General features: G+C 37.5%; 1 protein-coding gene across 1 annotated transcript; it reads right to left on the bottom strand.

The window, feature by feature from the left end:
* Positions 1–4,646: 4,646 nt before the first annotated feature.
* Positions 4,647–8,567, bottom strand: LOC307158079 (uncharacterized protein; the record flags this gene model as incomplete). Its single annotated transcript, XM_079870295.1, has 6 exons — positions 8,499–8,567; positions 7,583–7,600; positions 7,356–7,413; positions 7,204–7,228; positions 6,864–6,892; positions 4,647–5,960 (listed from the first exon to the last, which is right to left on the bottom strand). The coding sequence occupies exon 6, from the start codon at positions 5,943–5,945 to the stop codon at positions 4,647–4,649; it is 1,299 nt and encodes a 432-aa protein (XP_079726421.1). The 5' UTR covers positions 5,946–5,960; positions 6,864–6,892; positions 7,204–7,228; positions 7,356–7,413; positions 7,583–7,600; positions 8,499–8,567.
* Positions 8,568–18,981: the final 10,414 nt, after the last annotated feature.

Genomic DNA, 18,981 nt, shown 5'->3' with positions numbered 1-18,981 from the left:
GCTTCACTGTTGTGATTGTCTACCTCTTTATTGGTTGCATAGATGTGTAATGCATCAGCTGGACACTCTTCAGGGGAGGATCTTATGACGGTTTCTAACATGCACCTGTCTGCATCAGTCAGCTTCTCGTGCTTCTTTTTTACTCTCAGTCTGTTGAGCAGCTCAGCATATGCAAGATCATCTCTCTGTCTCATGATCTGTGTCATAGTTATCATTTTAAAATGATCTGCCCAGAAGTCCAGCACATGGTCCTCATACACACAGAGTGGTTTTGCTCTTCCCACAGGTGGTAATTGATAATAATCTCCCACAGCTAATACAGATAAGCCACCAAAAGGTTTCTGGTTTCCTTTAATCTGTTGCAGTCTCCAGTTCACATAGGAAAACAACTGTTTTGACACCATTGATATTTCGTCGATAATTAAAATGTGTGCATTAGAAAGGTCTGCCCTGATTTCATCCAAGCTGTTTCCCAGGCCTTGGTATGGAGGCTTCAAGCTTCTTGGGAGTTTCAGAAGACAGTGCAGTGTTTTACCTGAGATGTTAAAGGCTGCAGTTCCTGTGAATGCTGTTAAAAGAACGGTTAGCTTGGAAATGTCAGTATGCTCTCGTATGCATGGAAGCCTGCGCAAAATCTTGGTTGCTTCTGCATAAATAGATTTGATAACGTGTGATTTACCAACTCCTGCTCCTCCATTCAAAAAATACAGAAATTGTTGTGGGTTTTCACCAGAGACACATCTTTTGCACCAGTCTCGGACTGCATAGAATATGGAAGCTTGTGTTTGATTCAAGCTCTGGTACATTTTGCGAATCTGTGCATGATTTTGTTGGGTAGCTTCCACGAGTGGCATAGCTGTGTTTCTAACAGAGGTAGATGCTGTGTATTCAGGAATATCGTCCTGCTCGTTCACGTCATTAGGATCAGTGGGTTCACGTTCTGATATGCTCTCCAAACGGATCATTTCATTTGCTGGAGCCAATGTAGTCCATGCATCTTCAACTGGACCATTCTGTTCAAAATCCTCAATTGCCTTTTCTATAGCCTCATTATGTTTTTCATATTTCTCACGGTTTTCGTTCACAATATTGTGGACACGCTGCAGTTCATCAGTTCCTGGTAGTTTAACAGAAGCAAATGCAAAAAATGATTCATATGTCGGAAATCTTGTGGACTTCAGCTGCTCATCTGAGCGATATGGCAAGTAAAGCTTTAGAAAAGTTCCATAGAATTTTTCTGGGTTTTTCTGCTGTGAAAAACGGGCAAATCTGATGACAGCAGGTTTTCCCCTCGTTCTTTTCTGTATGTGTCCCAAGTTTTTTTGAAGTGGTAAAACATTTTTACCTTTTTTCTGTCCTGCATAAACAATGCGGTATTCACTTGCAAATTCAGCCATGCACATGTTCTCAAATTCAGGTCTATTTGGTCTGGCTTTGTACTTGTCTGGCAATCCTGTCATCCACACATTCTCTATGTCATCATCCATGGTCTGCAAGCAGCTCATTGGTAAACTCATCTTTACAGCGTTGTCATCAGTAGGTATGAATATGACAGCACGTGATGATGATTTTAATTTCAGACTGCATGTGCGAGCGACTGCCTCCTGAGCACTGACTTCTCTGTTCTTTGAATAGGCATTCATGACCTGCTTCATGCACTCACGTTCAGACAGGTTATCATGACTTGAGTCTTTTATCACTTTTTTAAGATAATCACTCATCTCATGCTCAGCTTTTGAAATGTACGAGACAATATACATGATGCAGCTGTAGGGGTTCAGAATGAACTGTATGTCCATGTTTGCATCCCAGGCTCTTAACAACATTGGATTATAGCCGTTCACCCAGCAGTCCTGTGGTCGTCTCTCCATGAATATTGAACTTGATGTAGAAATAGTATCGATATGTTTCTCGTACTCTTCATAGGTCATGTTTACTTTAAGAAGTAGCTGTGTAACGCTATCAAAACTCTGAGTCGAGTCATTCAGTAGATCCCACAACTTCTGTAGCTGTTCTTTTGCGAAACTGGCATTATTTCTTTCCTCTGATTCATTCCCTTCATCAGACTGATCTGCAGGAGGAGGCCTGGGGCGTGATATCATGGTTCTTTTAATGGGTGGTTTAGGAAATCCAAACCGGCAGTGCTTATTGTTCTTTCTACAGGATTTTGAGTGGTTACGACTGTGCATCTGTACTTCACTTACAATTTTATGTAGTTCTGGGTCTTTGTCTGGGTCTGGTAATTTGCACGAGATGTATTTATCAACGAAATCACACACATCCTGATCTTGATCTTTTTCAAACTCTGGAGCATCTTTAACCCAAAATAAGCAGTGAATGTGTGGAGAGCCACGTAGCTGGAACTCTACTCTGTAAAAAAAGTCAATTACCTCACCGATAGGTCGAGCAGGTGAATTAATCAAATCTCTCATCAAGGCTTCAACTCGCTTTTCAAAAATTCTCATCACTGTCACAGGGTTACTTCTGAGGATTTCACATTTTTCGGACCAGTCTAATTCAGCAAAGTTCACAGTTTCACCTTGTTGTGCTTTAATAGCAGTAATCACATCAGGCCATCTCATCTCAGCAGCACTAAACGTACAGAAAAATGTAGGAGTGCCGAGCTGTCTTAGCATAGCAAACAGATCACGGAGAGATTTCTCCCAGTATGCTGGAGTCCCTCTTAATGGTTGCATGAATCGTGTAGCTTCCTTATTTATTATAAGCTTTTCTAATTCCTTTTTGTCCTGCAGCAGAGAGCAGTTTATTCTGCGTCCATCACGGGTCATGGGTTTTCCTTTCCGTAGTTGGATAGACATACTAGACGTGGCCATGTTCATTTCAGTTACAAACTGCGCAAAGAAGATATAGTTGGTATCCTTCGCACAACGATTGTCAATAGAGAATAGTCTAGAGTTAAAGTATCTACTGGGGGAAACATGTTTTGCTCTACCAGGCTCATCAAATGTGTTCGTGCCATCTGGAAACTGCACTGGAAACGCCATAGACTCAAGTTTAGGAATTTTAAAAGTGTTTACAGGAGTGTTTCTCTCTGCTGGGGCAATGCAAAATATCCCATCATCATAAGACAACAGCTGCTGGCCGAGATCTGGGGGCTGAAGACATGTGTCCAAGGCAAGGCCTCTCGATTGCTCTTCTGCAGGAGTGTCATCGTTAGAGTCATTGGGTTCATTCTCATTGCTCTGTTCTTCAGTGTTCTCAATATCCATTTCCTCATCAGGAGCACTGATGTCATTTGCACACTCTTCATGCTCATTAAACATTTCTTCTTCAGAGAGTTCTTCATTAATGAAGATATCTTTATATTCTGAATGTATGTTTTTTAGCTTTCTTAAAGCAGACAAAACCTTTTGCATGTTCAAAGTCTGAAACTGATAGTGACCTTGGTAACACAGACGCCTTTTCAGTTTCACTGTAAGCAGTTGTGATTCACTTCTTGGTCTGGGTAAAGAATTCACTGTTGTTTCTACTTCAGATGCAACAGAAATCACGGCACCTTTTATAGCTCTTTGCTGGCCTTTCGGTAGTGTAACAATCTTAGCAAAGGGAATGTACTTTGCAATAACGTGTCTTTCAAGAACATTCAAATCGCAGAGTTCTGGAGGAATGGGAGCGAACTGAAGATTATTGGCTAAAGCAATGTCTGGCATCAGACCTCTCAATAGTGTGTTATGGCAGCAGTGACAGATCCACTCTGTTTTCCTGTTCTCCAAGGCACATTCATCAGGGCAGTCGGAGCACACATGAACATAGTTTCCAGTCAAGCAAACTGAAGCAACTGTCGGGTTCTTCTGATAGCGCTCACGATCACATGATTTCACTTGATTTGAGAAGAGCGCCCTGGCACAGCATGTGCAGACGTAAGTTGGCCCCTGTTTTATAACGTCTCTGAAAACATTTAAAGCTCTTAACACAGTCGGATCTTGTACTACATCAGGCTGGTTATTTTGTAACGTGTCTCTCTGCTGGCGCATCAGATTCATGTTTTTGTATTTGTGCTGTATGTCTTGTGCACACTGTACTGTGTGAAGTATCTTGAGTGCAGATATTTTGTTTTTAGATTTGAATAAATTATATTCTTTCTGCCTAGCCCTAAAATGTGCATCACAGTGATAACGTTGTTTAAAGTTGTTCTTCCTTTTTTCATAGAAGTTAGGATCATTTTTGCATCGGTTTGTGTAATGGTCTATTTGCCTTTGCCTAAAAATAGGATCCTTTAAATATCTATCAACAAGATATTGCATATGCTGTTCCTTGTATTTAGGATTATTTCTATAATTTCTTATGATATAGGTCTTTTGTCTCTCCCTGAACTGTGCGTCATTCCTGTAGTTTCTAATAATATAGTTCTTTTGTCTCTCCCTGAATTGTTCATCATTCCTGTAGTTTCTAATTATATAGCTCTTTTGTCTCACCCTGAACTGTTTGTCATTTTTGTAATTGCTGGTTACAGTACTCTTTTTTCTCTCTCTGTATTCATTAATATGTTTATAATTGTTTTTCATGGCTTGTTTGTGGTGTTCTCTGTAAATTGCATTATTCCAATATTTGTTCTTCATGGCTTGTTTATTAATTTCCTTATAATTATGGATTTTGAGTTTAGTCTGTTTTTTGATGGAACTCATTTATTTGTGCCTTTTTGAACTGTAAGACTTTCGCCTTTGAGTCTTGTTCAGTTTTTTCAATTGCTTATTTAAGTCAGTTGGTTTTGAATATTGTTGATTTGGAGCTGACAATGCTATCGGCATAGATGTACTCGGTGAAAGCATATCAGGAAATGTTTTACTGAATGACACATCTTTATATCTGTCGGTATCCTGAGAGACGGAAGATATAACTTTGATTTTATACTGATTAGTCAAGTGGACTTGTTCATCAGTTGATGTGTCACTGTTAACGGTAGTCTCAGATAGTTGTTGAAATGTATCTTGGACTTGAACATCCAGTTGTGAGACATCGGCAGAACTGCATTGTTCTTTGTTTGACAGAGCTTCGTTCTCAAAAGAGGTGGATGGTTGCACATCTTGGACTTGAACATACAGTTGTGAGACATCAGCAGGCATGTATTGTTCATTGTTTGACAGAGCTTCGTTCTCAAAAGAGGTGGATGGTTGTACATCACGTTCAAGCTCACAGCAGTTTAGGGAGACTTCAGGACGTACACTTCTTTCAGTTATTCGGTTAATGAACGATACAGGTAACAGATCAAATTGTTGCTGGTCTCTCAAATCGAAACACCCTTGAAACAATAGCATCAGCCTCTCGATCAGGTCTTCTAAACGGAAGAAGGTCAACATCACGGCCGTACCAGTGCTTTCATCTTCAGGCATTCCATCTGCTGATCTGCAGTGAGAATCAAAATAACCAAACCTCCCTGAGCGATCTCTGAATACAGCGATACACGTGCATCCACACATCAGCAAAGCGTCACTCACATCAGCTCTGAGGCACTGCAGGGTATTCTCGAGGTTTTCATACTCGCCTAGGACAGGTGAATCTTTCAGAAATCCAACTCTCTGAGGATGTTTCAGGATGTTGTAGCAAGCTGAGTTGGTCTTAACTGTGCTTGGCAGCTCATCAAAGTTTAAAAAATTAGCCACAAATTGTCGTTTGCTCCACAGTGTTCGTTTGACACTAGTGTAAACTGCATCACCTTTCTGTAAAATGCGGTCTAAATCGAAACGGCGCAACTCATTACATTCATTATGGACAGCTAGGAACATTAAGGCATTGCAAGTACACTGACGGCCTCTGGAGTAAATCTTGTACCTAGAATCGCTTTGACAGTGAGATGCTGTAACAGACAGAACATACGGGTTTTCACCAACCATACCTGCTCCAGAAGTACTGCTACTGGTGCCACATGAAGCTTTTAGGTTTCTGCGCTGTTTCTGAGATTCACTCCTCTTTCCTTTTCTTGGCATGGTGATGTTTGAGCACTGGCAATCAAGCAAATATGTTTTAGGAATGGATAAAAATGTTTATATTTACTGATACTTGAAGTAGAACACAAAGCTAACACCTTTTATGTAACTTGATACACAAAAAGGTAAAATATTGTATATACAACAAGACAACAATGAATTAAATAATGTGAAGTTGATTAAAGTTGATTAAACAATTAGTTGATATTCCGACTTCAATTCCGACAATTTTCTCTCTCTGTATCTGTAGTTCACAGTTCTCACCTGGGTTCAATGATCAAGTTTTTTTATGGTCAAGTTTTTCAGAGGGTCAAGTTTTTCAATAGTCAAGTGTATTTCTGGTTCATTATTTTCAAAGATGCGTGCAAGCATGCAGGTGCATTTTTGGATCACGCGTTGGGAAAAATCGCGGTTTGCGTTTGGGGTGCAGGCAAGCGAAGCAGCAAGCAGTGCAGCAGCGTTTTTTTGATAGCAGCCAGTTTTTTTGGGTGTTAAGAGAAAGAATAGAAAGGGCGAGAGATAGAGATTCAAGCGAGATAATGTTTGAGTGAAAATGGATATAAAGGGATAGATAGGACAGCACAGTAAAGGACAGTAAAGGACACGCACAGAGAGAGAGACACACACACACAGAAGAAAACAAGTTAATTACATTCTTTACAGAAAACAGGAATACAAATGTGAACTTAAAACTTCACTGATCAGAAAATTGTGATAATATAATAATAATAATACAATTATATTAAAATAATTATTGAATGATTACTTACTGTAAAGAGGGGAGACAATGTAATCACAAATAAATACAAAATACAGTAATCAACATATTTTCAACGTATTACTGAACTATATTTATGCAAAATTAACTGAATTTTTGGGTGATGATGCTACCCCAATAAATGTAAAAATTGTTCTTACGTAGATGTAAAACAAAGATGTCCAATCTACTGTGGAGGGGAAAAGAGAAACAAATCTCACACAAATCAAGCTGTTAATTTAAGCTACAAAACCTAGTTTTTACTCAACACATTTACACAAACTGCAAATGTCCTACAAATAAATAAATTAACCTTCACTCTAAATTCTACTAATGGGCAAATGTGTAAAATATCACAAAGTTATACATTGAATACTAAAACAGCAATGTGTATTTGAACCCTACAGGACCTGTATAATTGTGTATAAATCAATAAAAAGATAATGATTAATGTGTCTGATTAACATGTTGTGTGTGTGTGTGTGTATGTGTGTTACTTGCATTGACAGTCAAAGCAGCCTCAACCCTATGGATGAATGAAAATAAAAACAGCTATTGATACTGAATCATATCAAAAACAAAAAGAAAACAAACCATGCAAGAGAGACATCGCTCATTTGTATCAGTGCAGTGAATGTGAATCAGTGAATTACCTTGAAATGAAGGTGCTGATGGCAGTGGGTAGTGGAGATAGTGGAGGAGATACGAAACCTAATAAGTAAATTAAATAAGTAATTTTGATCCCAAAAATGTTATTCAAATCTTAAATGCTTAATAAAAGAGGTTATTCATATTCTGAAACATGCTGATGTAGATTGCCATTCTTATCTATTGTAAATGCAAATACGGAATGTGACAGTCAGTTAAAAAGATTACTTACCGCAATGGATGCAATGAACTGGCAAAATTTTAACAGACGTGTTCAGTCACATAAAAGAAACAGGGAGAAATAGGTCAGATAATACACAGGTATGGATGGATGGACTGATATGTTTCTATTAATAAAAGTAACGTTAGCATTATTAGTTTGGCTTTGGTGACTTTTGCAGTCAAAAGTGCATGTTTTCTCATCGTGACTTACGCATCAACATGACAATAAGATGAATACAATGGCGTTTTTTTTGGGTTTGTTTTTTTAACCAAAACTCACTTTAAAACGCCATTGATAAAATAACTTTTTTTATCGATCCCAGATGCTTCTTATCACAGAACGATGCAGAAAATACATAACGTTAGTGATAAACACTAGGCTGTCGATTCGCATTGCATTTAATATACACTATTCTTAAGAAAATACGAGATGTCAAACTATATTCTGTCACCATCGTGTTTATTGTTTTCATGTTTCATCAGTAATAAGTCTCTATCAACTTTTTATTCAGCGTTAGCTTTATTGGAACGATTCGTGACTGATTCATGTGTTTTATGACTGACTTTAGTCTAACTTGTGGACTTTCAGCGCCCCCCGGCGTCGAGTATGAATGAAACCGCTTACCAAAAGCGTATCTTATGGCGTCCGCATTTCATATAATAAACAGGAACAAAAAGACCAATTTAATATCAAAATAACGAATACTAGGGATATAAGTGAATGTTTTTAACATAACGAACAAATTAGAGGGGAGACAGAAATCGTTACACAACCCTCCTCAAGACGAGAAGACATAATATGACGAGAGACATAATATCGTAATGCTTAATGGAAATTAACTATTATCCGTGATTCAGCAGTTATCTGCATTCAAATCGTTGACCCACACACATTTTAATGACCTCAGACATCTTTTCTTACTCACCCAACGCAAACAGCAGGCCTGGAAAATTCCAGAATGATCGCTCATTAGTTATGCAGCATTCAACAGTCTAATTGGCCAGCCGTTACATTCGTTTAAATACTAAAACCTAATACCATTATAATCAAGTTTAATTAGTCAAATTACATTTAATAGGGATTTATTTTAAATCTAAAATATTAGAATAAATAAAATTAATTAGGAGTTAAAAATATTCATAAGAACGCGCGCGTGCACACATATCAGGAGATGCCAGCCTCACACAGGCTTTTATTTCAAATAAAATTAATTACAAGTTAAATATTCATCAAAACGCACCTGCGACTTTTTTGCGACCCTTTAAAGCCACTGGGCATAACAAATGGGGGCTCGTCCGTAATAAAACAAAGAAAGGTTTAATAGGCCTATTAATAAATTAGGCAACTAGACACGTTAGAAGTCAGCAAAAGGGTAATAGGAAATCCATGTAGATCGGTTTTAATCATCCGTAATTAATTTAATACAAAAATTGCAAATTTAATGCAAATTATTTTAAATAAAAGTCACTACAAGTTAAAAATATTGATTACAATAAATAAAAATAACTAGCCTACCAGTTAAATGTATGTATCAAAACCATCAAAACGCGCCGCAACACACACAGACCGCGCAGGAGATTCGCGCACCCAGAGTCCATTAAAAGTGCAGTCACAGTAACAATGGGGGCTCATCCATAATAAAAAACGGAAATGTTTAATTAGTAAACAATTAGACAAGTTAGATGTCAGCAAAAAAGGTAATAGGAAATCCGTGTAGATCGGTTTTAATCATCCATAATTTAATAAAAAAAAATTGGAGGCAAAACAGATTTAATAGGGATTTATTTTAAATAAAAGTCAAGTTAAAATATTTATTACAATAAATAAGAATTAATCAAGTTAAAAATATGAATAACAATAAAATTAATTATAAGTTAAAAATATTAATCAAAGTGTGCACTCCGGTGCACACACACAGAGCAGATGCGCGCAGCCAGAGTCTGTTAAAAGCTGTGCAAAGCCTTTTATTTTAAATAAATAAATTTCAAGTTCATTCATTACAAGTACAATTCATTACAATACATATACATACAATTCATTACAAATTAAAAATATTTATTACAATAAATAAAAATAATTACAAGTTAAAAAAAAAAAAATCAAAACGCGCCCGTGAACTCACAGACCGCGCAGGAGATGCGCGCACCCAGACTCCGTTAAAAGGTCGTACCATCACAGTCCACTTCATTGCGCAGGAGGACTCCGGAGACCGCTCAAACAAAACCAACTACAGATAGAGGTGAGATGTAAAGATATAGAATGTATGATTGTTGAGTTATTTTCACAATAAATTATATTAAATTAATTTTAAATATTAAGACATTCCAATAATGTAAGTTTTACACTGATAGGAAAGTCTCTGACAGGGAAATATGGGTTACCCTGATAGGACAGTCTCTGCCAGGGGATGTGTGTTTTTTTTAAATACTGTATTAACATTTCAAAAAAGAAACAATAACAAACAAAACATTTTCAAGTTAAAAAAGAAATCCATGTACTGTCAGAATCTTTACTTCACAATAAATTTTATCAATGACTTTTAAATAAGAATTTATTTATTTATTAATGTTATTTATTTACTTATTCATTTAAAGTCATTGATAAAATGTTTTGTGGAGTAAAGATTTACCTCAAAAAATGAAAAACTGTCCTGTCAGAGAGTGAGAAAAAGGTCTCTGACCAGACTTTTCTCTTTTTTATTTACTTCAAACATAGAATTACTCTCTTTTTTTTACTTCATACTTTACATATAACATAAATAAATACATTTTTGTTAAGTATGAAGTAAAAAATAATAATAATTCTCTCAGTTTGAAGTAAAAAGAGGGGAATCCTGTCAGAGAGATTTTTTCACTGCCTGAGAGGACAATTTTTTTTTTTTGGTAAATCTTCACTTCACAATACATTTTATTAATGACTTTCAAATAAGAATTTATTTATTTATTAATGTTATTTATTTACTTATTCATTGAAAGTCATTGATAAAATGTTTTGTGGAGTAAAGATTTACCTCAAAAAATGAAAAACTGTCCTGTCAGAGAGTGAGAAAAAGTTCTCTGACAGTACAATAACTTTTGGAACTTGAAATTGTTTTGTTGTTGTTGTTTTCTTGCACTTGTGTAGTATTTACATGTATTTTATAAGGGTTTTCACTACATTAAGGTGTTATAATGAGTATATTGAAGTAAATTAAGCTGCATTTAAATTCTGGGTGACAGTTGAGAGCTCGAGTTGCCATGGCAACTCTGGCATGAAGATGTGCCAGGGTTGCCACGGCAACTCAAGCTCTCAACTGTCACCCAGAATTTAAATGCAGCTTAATTCATTTAAATTGTGGGTGACAGTTGAGAGCTTGAGTTGTGAATTTTTTTTAATAGATAATCTTTATTACAAGTATTCTTAAGCATTTTGTGTACTTTTCTCTTACCCTTTAGATGGCAACACAGAGCCCATACAGTCGCCCAGCACCAATCCGCTGCAAATGCGTTAGTACAAGAAAAACATGCAGAGCAGTTGCATTTTCTGCTGTTGGGAAAAAAATAAAAATAGAATCGCTTAAGGTGCGATCAAGTAGCGCCTTAAGCGATGGGAAAACCGTATACATTTCTTCCAATAACAATGAGCGACCCGATTTTGAAGAGGGGGTGACATACTTTTTAAAAAACATAACAATTGGCAACCGGTATGGGCGACAAAATTTATATTTCGGCCGGGGATCCACCAAATTCAGGGCAGCACCACTCCTTATCAGCGAGGAACAGGAAAAGGCTGCCAAGGACGCCCTATATCCTCCATCAGTCCAAGTCACAGGAGAGGAGGAGGACATCTTTTCCCAGGGAGACTTTCTAAGTCTTCAAGGGCAGGTGGAAAAAGTGAGTTATTTAAATGCCATTACTGAATATCTTCTGCATTCCTCTGATGCTTACATGAATATGAAAATAAAGTATAAGGTTTATTTACTCACCCTCATGAAGTTGAAAACATAAAAGCAAATGACATATTAATATATTTTTAAAGGCATCACAGCAAAGTTGGAGATTCCATTAATGTGACAACATTAATCAAGATAACTGAGAATCTTTACAAAAGCGTTTAATTTTTCCATTGGCTAGAAATAATAATAAAATAATACAACTGAACCATAAAAATAATACTCACACAACCATCTAGACCAGTGGTTCCCAAACCTGTCCTGAAGGCACCCCAACACTGCACGTTTTCTTTGTCTCCCTAATCAAACACACCTGATTCAACTCATCAGCTCATTAACCCATGTGATAATGAGCTGATGAGTTGAATCAGGTGTGTTTGATTAGGGAGACAAAGAAAATGTGCAGTGTTGGGGTGCCTTCAGGACAGGTTTGGGAACCACTGATCTAGACAACTCAGCCACGGTCCCAAAGCTGAATGAGGGTAATTTGACCTGAATTACCTACCTCTAACGCAGTGGTTCTCAATTCCAGTCCTCGTGACCCACTGCTCTGCATATTTTGTATATTTCTCTTATATGACACACTCCGTTCAGTTCATGGAGTCTCTCCTAATGAGCTGATGATCTGGTTCAGGTGTGTTAAATAAGGGAGACATACAAAATGTGCAGAGCAGTGGGTCACGAGGACTAGAATTGAGAACCACTGCTCTAACACAACAGAACTATTGGGCTATTGTTCTGCAGATACAAGCGCTGAGGATGGCAGAGGTCCAGGGAAGCCCGGTGCCCGTTCTGGATCTGTCACTTAGATGTGGCCAGAAGCTCCTGGACATTTCACTGTGGAGGGAGGAAGCCTTGAGTGAGCTCTACCTCGGAGATGAGGTAGAGCTCACACATCTCAAGGTGTTCGTCTGGGACAGTGGAAATGGGAAGATGAATTCTTCGAACTACACCACTGTGAAGGTACACAATACAAAACACATTAGCTGCTTCTCTAGAACTGGGGATGCACAATATTGGATTTTTGCCAATATCCAACATTTAAAAAACAAAAACAAAAATTGCCAATAGTCAATGCTGTTATACATCTCTCTTTTTTTATATATATATTCATTTACAAGTGTTATGTTTCAGAGTCAGACCATTAAGTCAAATCAGACTTGTGACTTTATGACATCAATTACAGCTTAATTAATTCTTAAACATGCATACTGTAACTTAATGTTACTTAGTCTAACAAGAACAGCACCCCTAAATAAAGCACTAGGACCCAGGGGAAGCTCTTGCTGGATCACACACCTGTTAAACACCCAATAAAAAAATTGATCAACCTATTCCTATAATTGTAGCATTAACCAATATCACTGATGTATAGCATTTAAGTCATACATTCATTGTGCTTTTAAGGAGATCTAAACCTGAATGTAAATTGTATTTTTGTTAACATCCAGACCGTTGAGAGGAAGGAGGAGACCGCTGAGGTGCAGGTGGTAGGGGTCTCAGAGGAAGACGGCAGCATAACTCTGCTCTGTGAGGACTTCACAGAGTTCGCCGTCCCAGCTGACCTCTACCATGGCAGTGTGGAGGATCTCATTGACAAGCTGCCAGTGCACCTAAAAATAAATCACGTCAAAAAACGTGTAATATCAGTTAATTTCATGGATGAAGAGTAAAAATCAATTTAATCAGTGTTAGTTAGTTTAGTTTATTAATTTTTTTTGTTCAACTTATTAGTTAAATCAGTTTTTATTAAATAGTAGTTCAGTTAGTTTTCATTTAGTTGTAGTAGTTCAGTAGTATGTTAATAAGTTAGTTTAGTAATAATAAGTTAGTTTAGTGTTTATTTGAAAGTGTTTTTGTTTTTATCGTTTTTGTTTCATTTTTAATTTTTGTAAATGTTTTTGTCATGTTATAAATTTTATAAACTATTTTGTGTTCAAAAAGTTGTTTGTGTGATATTTTTTTAAACATATGCTTTTAAAAATTACCTCAATAATTAGTCATGTCCAGCTGTGGAGCACATGCTAGCTTTAGCACTAACATCCTCAGCCTCTCACAAAAGAGGAAACAAAAGCCCTTGTTTATGTTCTTTATATTTTCCATAATCAACATTCATATAATATATATGTATTTTATTTTTCTCTTACCCTCAGGATAGAAACAAAACATTAACACTGTTAACGTACTGTAATGTCCTTCGCTGTGACTAATTTTCCAGATACAGAGAGTGAGGAGTTGTCGTCACGGTATAGAGCCCCTCCCCTCGATCCGCCATGTTGGCAGGATTCCAGCGGCAAAACAACATTGTTTACGTGTGTTGTTAACTCGGTAATAGAGGAGGTTTTCGCAATTCCGCACTGTTTTACCATGCCTGGAAGTAAAAACTGCTCCAGTGTTTGTCACAAGAAGCCAAGCGCCGACATTAGGCATTTCTCAATAGCAAGTACGCAAAGTTCGGACTTCAATGCCAAGTCCAGCTCAGACTCCCGAGGGCGCGCGTCACTCAGCTCGCTCTGCTACTCCGGTTATCTCTGTATGTACATTTTAGGCAACAATAAAACGAAATATGTTATAAAACACTACACTTCCTCTTTTCGTTTTCATTTAAAGAAATCTTAAACATACCACAAATGTGGTTCAGGCAACGCATATTATTATATTCACTACATGTAACGTTAGCATATTTATAACAAAACATTTTTTTTTAATTGTTACATTTAAATTGTTCTTTTCGTTTACATTTTTAAATTTTAAACTTATTAATATGGTTCAGGCAATATATTATTTGTACTCTGAACATCACTGTAATAAAATATAAAAAAAATGCAAAACTAAACCCTGTCTCTTTTTGTTAAATTTCAGTTTTATCAATAATAGCCATTATAAAAGTAGCCTATAAGTAAAAAGTACAAGAAGCTATACAATAAGAAATAAAGCAAACAATTCAGTCAAACATACAAAGTCAGCGCTCTAGTCTAACTTTACAACAATGGTATAGTTAAATAGCCTAAATATAAAGTTACGAAATTTCACTTAGCCCTCAGTTTGGCCAGGGAACAAGACCAAAGATCGCCCGTTAGGTCAACACAAGACGAATTATATCTCATGTTATATCTTCTCCAAATACCGCTGTTTTGCGCTTGGTGTGAGCTTGTTCCTGTAAGGTCCCTTTTCTTTCGCCTTATCTTTTTGCATTGCTTTACTTTCTTCCTTTTCTTTTTCGTATTCGTATATCAGTCTCTGTCCCGCCGAAATAATAAATAGCCTAATAAATGCGCAAAAATTAAAGAGTTTTGGAATGTTTAGTCGTGCTTCTGTGAAGTTCTGAAGGCGTTGCCCCTGACAACCGATAGCGTTTCCTACCATCATGGCCGACCGGCTCAGACCCAAGTCAACCCAAGTCGGCACGTGACTCCTCACCTCCTCACTCATACACAAATATAAAACTTAACACAATAACTGAGATTATATATACGTTCATGCATTCAAAAGCACAATGTCGTTTGTCAATTTTTGGTTAAAATCGACATTTCTTAAAAGATCGATAATGACTGAATTTTAATCTGGTGTTACATTACTGAACGAATCAATCAGCTTTTTGAATCAATTGTTTGATGATTGAATCAATGACTCGCTGCTTAGTTAATGAATAAATAAGCTGTTTGAATGAATCTGTTGAATCTCAATGACTCACTCAATAAAAGTGACTTGCTGCCACCTAGTGGCAGTTTTAATTTCACATTTAAAGTATAGTTTAAATTATTTAAAAACTGAATTTTTCGACGTTATGTTTAAAACAAAGCATTATTAATGAATTATTAATAGCTTTCAATTAGGTCATTATTACCATCTAACTGAAAAAGCATCATTATTGCCGATTATTGCTCTGGATATTGTAATAATGAATAAAGTCGATTAAAACAATATTAAACGTTTTTTTTTTGTGAGAGGGAAATTTCATTCTTGTATGACAAGAACAAGACCAGACATTGATATTTTAGTAGCATGACAAAACAAAAGAATTATTCATTCATTTCTTACTTGCATATTACTTTTCCATGAACGAATTGACGGTATCCAGTCGGAGTGTGTCTGACTGACTGACTGGTTGAGGTGCAGCACTGGTCGTGAACGCGGCAAAAACTCCCGCGAATCCTTATCTTCATCGATAACTAATCTAAACTCATCTGATTGGGCAATGCATCATTAGATCAACAGAGTCGTGTGTGATTGGTTGTAATGCTCAACGCTGGGAAAAAAGTATAATAAAAAGTAATCTTGCGTGAGCATCTATAACGGTTACTGCAATGGCGCAACACATTTAATTTATTTTTACATTTCACTTAAAGAGTGACAATCGTAATAGATTAATAGATTGACTGTGTGGGGGGAATGTTTTACCCCCTTGTAGAATATGCATTTTATCTATCTATCTATCTATCTATCTATCTATCTATCTATCTATCTATCTATCTAATTCATAGACTTATGAACTCTTAAACTCATAAATTAATAAACTCTGAACTCTTAAACTCATTTAAACTTTTAAACTCTAAACTCAAAAACTTGTACTCTTATAAACTCATAAATATAAACTCTAAATTCATAAACTCTGAGTAAACATCAAACTACTTAACATCAAGCAACCACCCAGAACACCCTAGCAACTGCTTTACTAATTTAAACTTCAAACTATTTAAACTTTAAACTAATTTAAACTTCAAATGATTTTAAACTTTTTCAAACTTTATGGTCCAAACTTTCTCAAGCCAACTTAAAGTTTGTCTCGACGAACTTTTTAATCTAGTTAAGTTGGCTTGAGAGAGCCAACTTACTGATATTGTACTTAAACTTATTAAGTTGGCTTGAGAGAGCCAACTTACTGAAATCCTATTTAAACTTATTATTATTATTAATCTTCTGTTAAAAACTGTTGACTCAAACTCGTCCTAGAGCTTTAACTCTACATACTCCAAACTCGGCTCAGACACTCAAACTGATCTGAAGTTAGTTGCTATATCTTTTCAGACTGATCGGACTTACGGTTTTCCTAAAAATGACGATCAAAACTCGGAAAAACTCCCATTGACTTACATTAGGGAGTTCTAAAAAATTCAAATTTAGATTCAAACTGACCAACCGACGAAAATTCAAATCAAAATACCTTGAAGACTAAACCAAACTGCCGTTCTATATACTATATGAGCCATTGAGACTCATTTAAACTAATGCACTCTAAACTCATACACTTATAAAGTAATTAACTTATAAACTCATGAATTCATAGACTTATGAACTCTAAAACTCATAAATTAATAAACTCTGAACTCTTAAACTCATTTAAATTTATAAACTCTAAACTCATTTAAACTTATAAACTCAAAACTCATTTAAACTTATAAATTAAACTCAAAAACTTGTACACTTATAAACTCATCCATTTATACACTTATAAACTCTACACTCATAAACTCTGTGTGTGTGTGTGTGTGTGTGTGTACACACACACACACACACTCTAAACTCATTTAAACTTATAAACTCAAAACTCAAAAACTCGTAAACTACTTTAAACTTCAAACCACTTTAAACTTCTTAAGTTTAAAGCTTCCAGCTCCCAAGCAACTCCATAGCAACCAAACTTGAGTACCCTAGCAACCGTTTTGCAAGACCTATATCTCTGCATCAGAACATCGTATAGAGATGAGGTTTGGCTCTTTTGACTCATGCTAGCAAACAGCACTTCCAACATGCTACACATGCTAGCAGTGAATAGCTACATGCTAATAGCGATTAGTTAAGTGCTAAATCATGCCAAGATCATGCTAAGAACTCTATAAAAACTCCATAGTAACCATCTGTGACAACTACCAACCACCTAGTAACACCATAGCAACAGCCCAGAACACCCTAGCAACCGCCTAGCAACCACCCAGAATACCTTAGCAACCGCCTTGCAACACCATAGCAACCACCTAGCAACACCCTAGCAACCACCCAGCATACCCTAGCAACTGCCTAGCAACACCATAGCAACCACCCAGAACACCCTAGCAACCGCCTAGCAACACCCTAACAACCCCCAGAATACCCTAGCAACCGCCTAGCAACAGCATAGCAACACCTAGCAACACCCTAGCAACCAACCAGAATACCCTAGCAACTGCCTAGCAACACCATAGCAACCACCAAAACACCCTGGCAACCGCCTAGCAACACCCTAGCAACCCCCCATAATACCCTAGCAACAGCATAGCAACCACCAAAACACCCTAGCAACCGCCTAGCAACAGCATAGCAACCACCAAAACACCCTAGCAACCGCCTAGCAACAGCATAGCAACCACCCAGAACACCCTAGCAACAGCATAGCAACCACCCAAAACACCCTAGCAACCGCCTAGCAACCACCCAGAATACCCTAGCAACGCCTAGCAACAGCATAGCAACCACCCAGAACACCCTCGCAACCGCCTAGCAACCACCCAGAATACCCTAGCAACCGCCTAGCAACACCATAGCAACCACCCAGAACACCCTAGCAACCGCCTAGCAACACCATAGCAACCACCCAGAAAACCCTAGCAACCACCTAGCAACCCCCAGAATACCCTAGCAACCGCCTAGCAATAGCATAGCAACGCCTAGCAACACCCTAGCAACCACCCAGAACACCCTAGCAACCGCCTAGCAACCACCCAAAATACCTTAGCAACCGCCTAGCAACCACCCAGAATACCCTAGCAACCGCCTAGCAACACCATAGCAACCACCCAGAACACCCTAGCAACCGCCTAGCAACCACCCAGAACACCCTAGCAACCGCCTAGCAACCACCAAGAATACCCTAGCAACCGCCTAGCAACACCATAGCAACCACCCAGAACAACCTAGCAACCGCCTAGCAACACCATAGCAACCAACCAGAATACCCTAGCAACCGCCTAGCAACCACTCAAAACACCCTAGCAACCACCTAGCAACCACCCAGAACACCCTAGCAACCGCCTAGCAACACCATAGCAACCACCCAGAACACCCTAGCAACCGCCTAGCAACCACCCAAAATACCTTAGCAACCGCCTAGCAACAGCATAGCAACCACCCAGAACACCCTAGCAACCGCCTATCAAAAAAACGTTCTGGTCCAAACTTTCTCAAGCCAACTTAAAGTTTGTCTCGACGAACTTTTGCATCTAGTTATTATTATTATTCTTCTGTTAAAAACTGTTGACTCAAACTCGTCCTAGAGCTTTAACACTACATACTCCAAACTCGGCTCAGACACTCAAACTGATCTGAAGTTAGTTGCTATATCTTTTTAGACTGATCGGACTTACGGTTTTCCTAAAAATGCCGATCAAAACTCGGAAAAACTCCCATTGACTTACATTGGGGAGTTCTAAAAAATTAAAATTTACATTCAAACTCACCAACCGACGAAAATTCAAATCTAAACACCTTGAAGACTAAACCA

Source organism: Squalius cephalus, assembly GCF_949319135.1.
Source record: "Squalius cephalus genome assembly, chromosome: 4".
Taxonomy (NCBI): domain Eukaryota; kingdom Metazoa; phylum Chordata; class Actinopteri; order Cypriniformes; family Leuciscidae; genus Squalius; species Squalius cephalus.
This window is presented reverse-complemented; position numbering and strand designations above follow the sequence as displayed.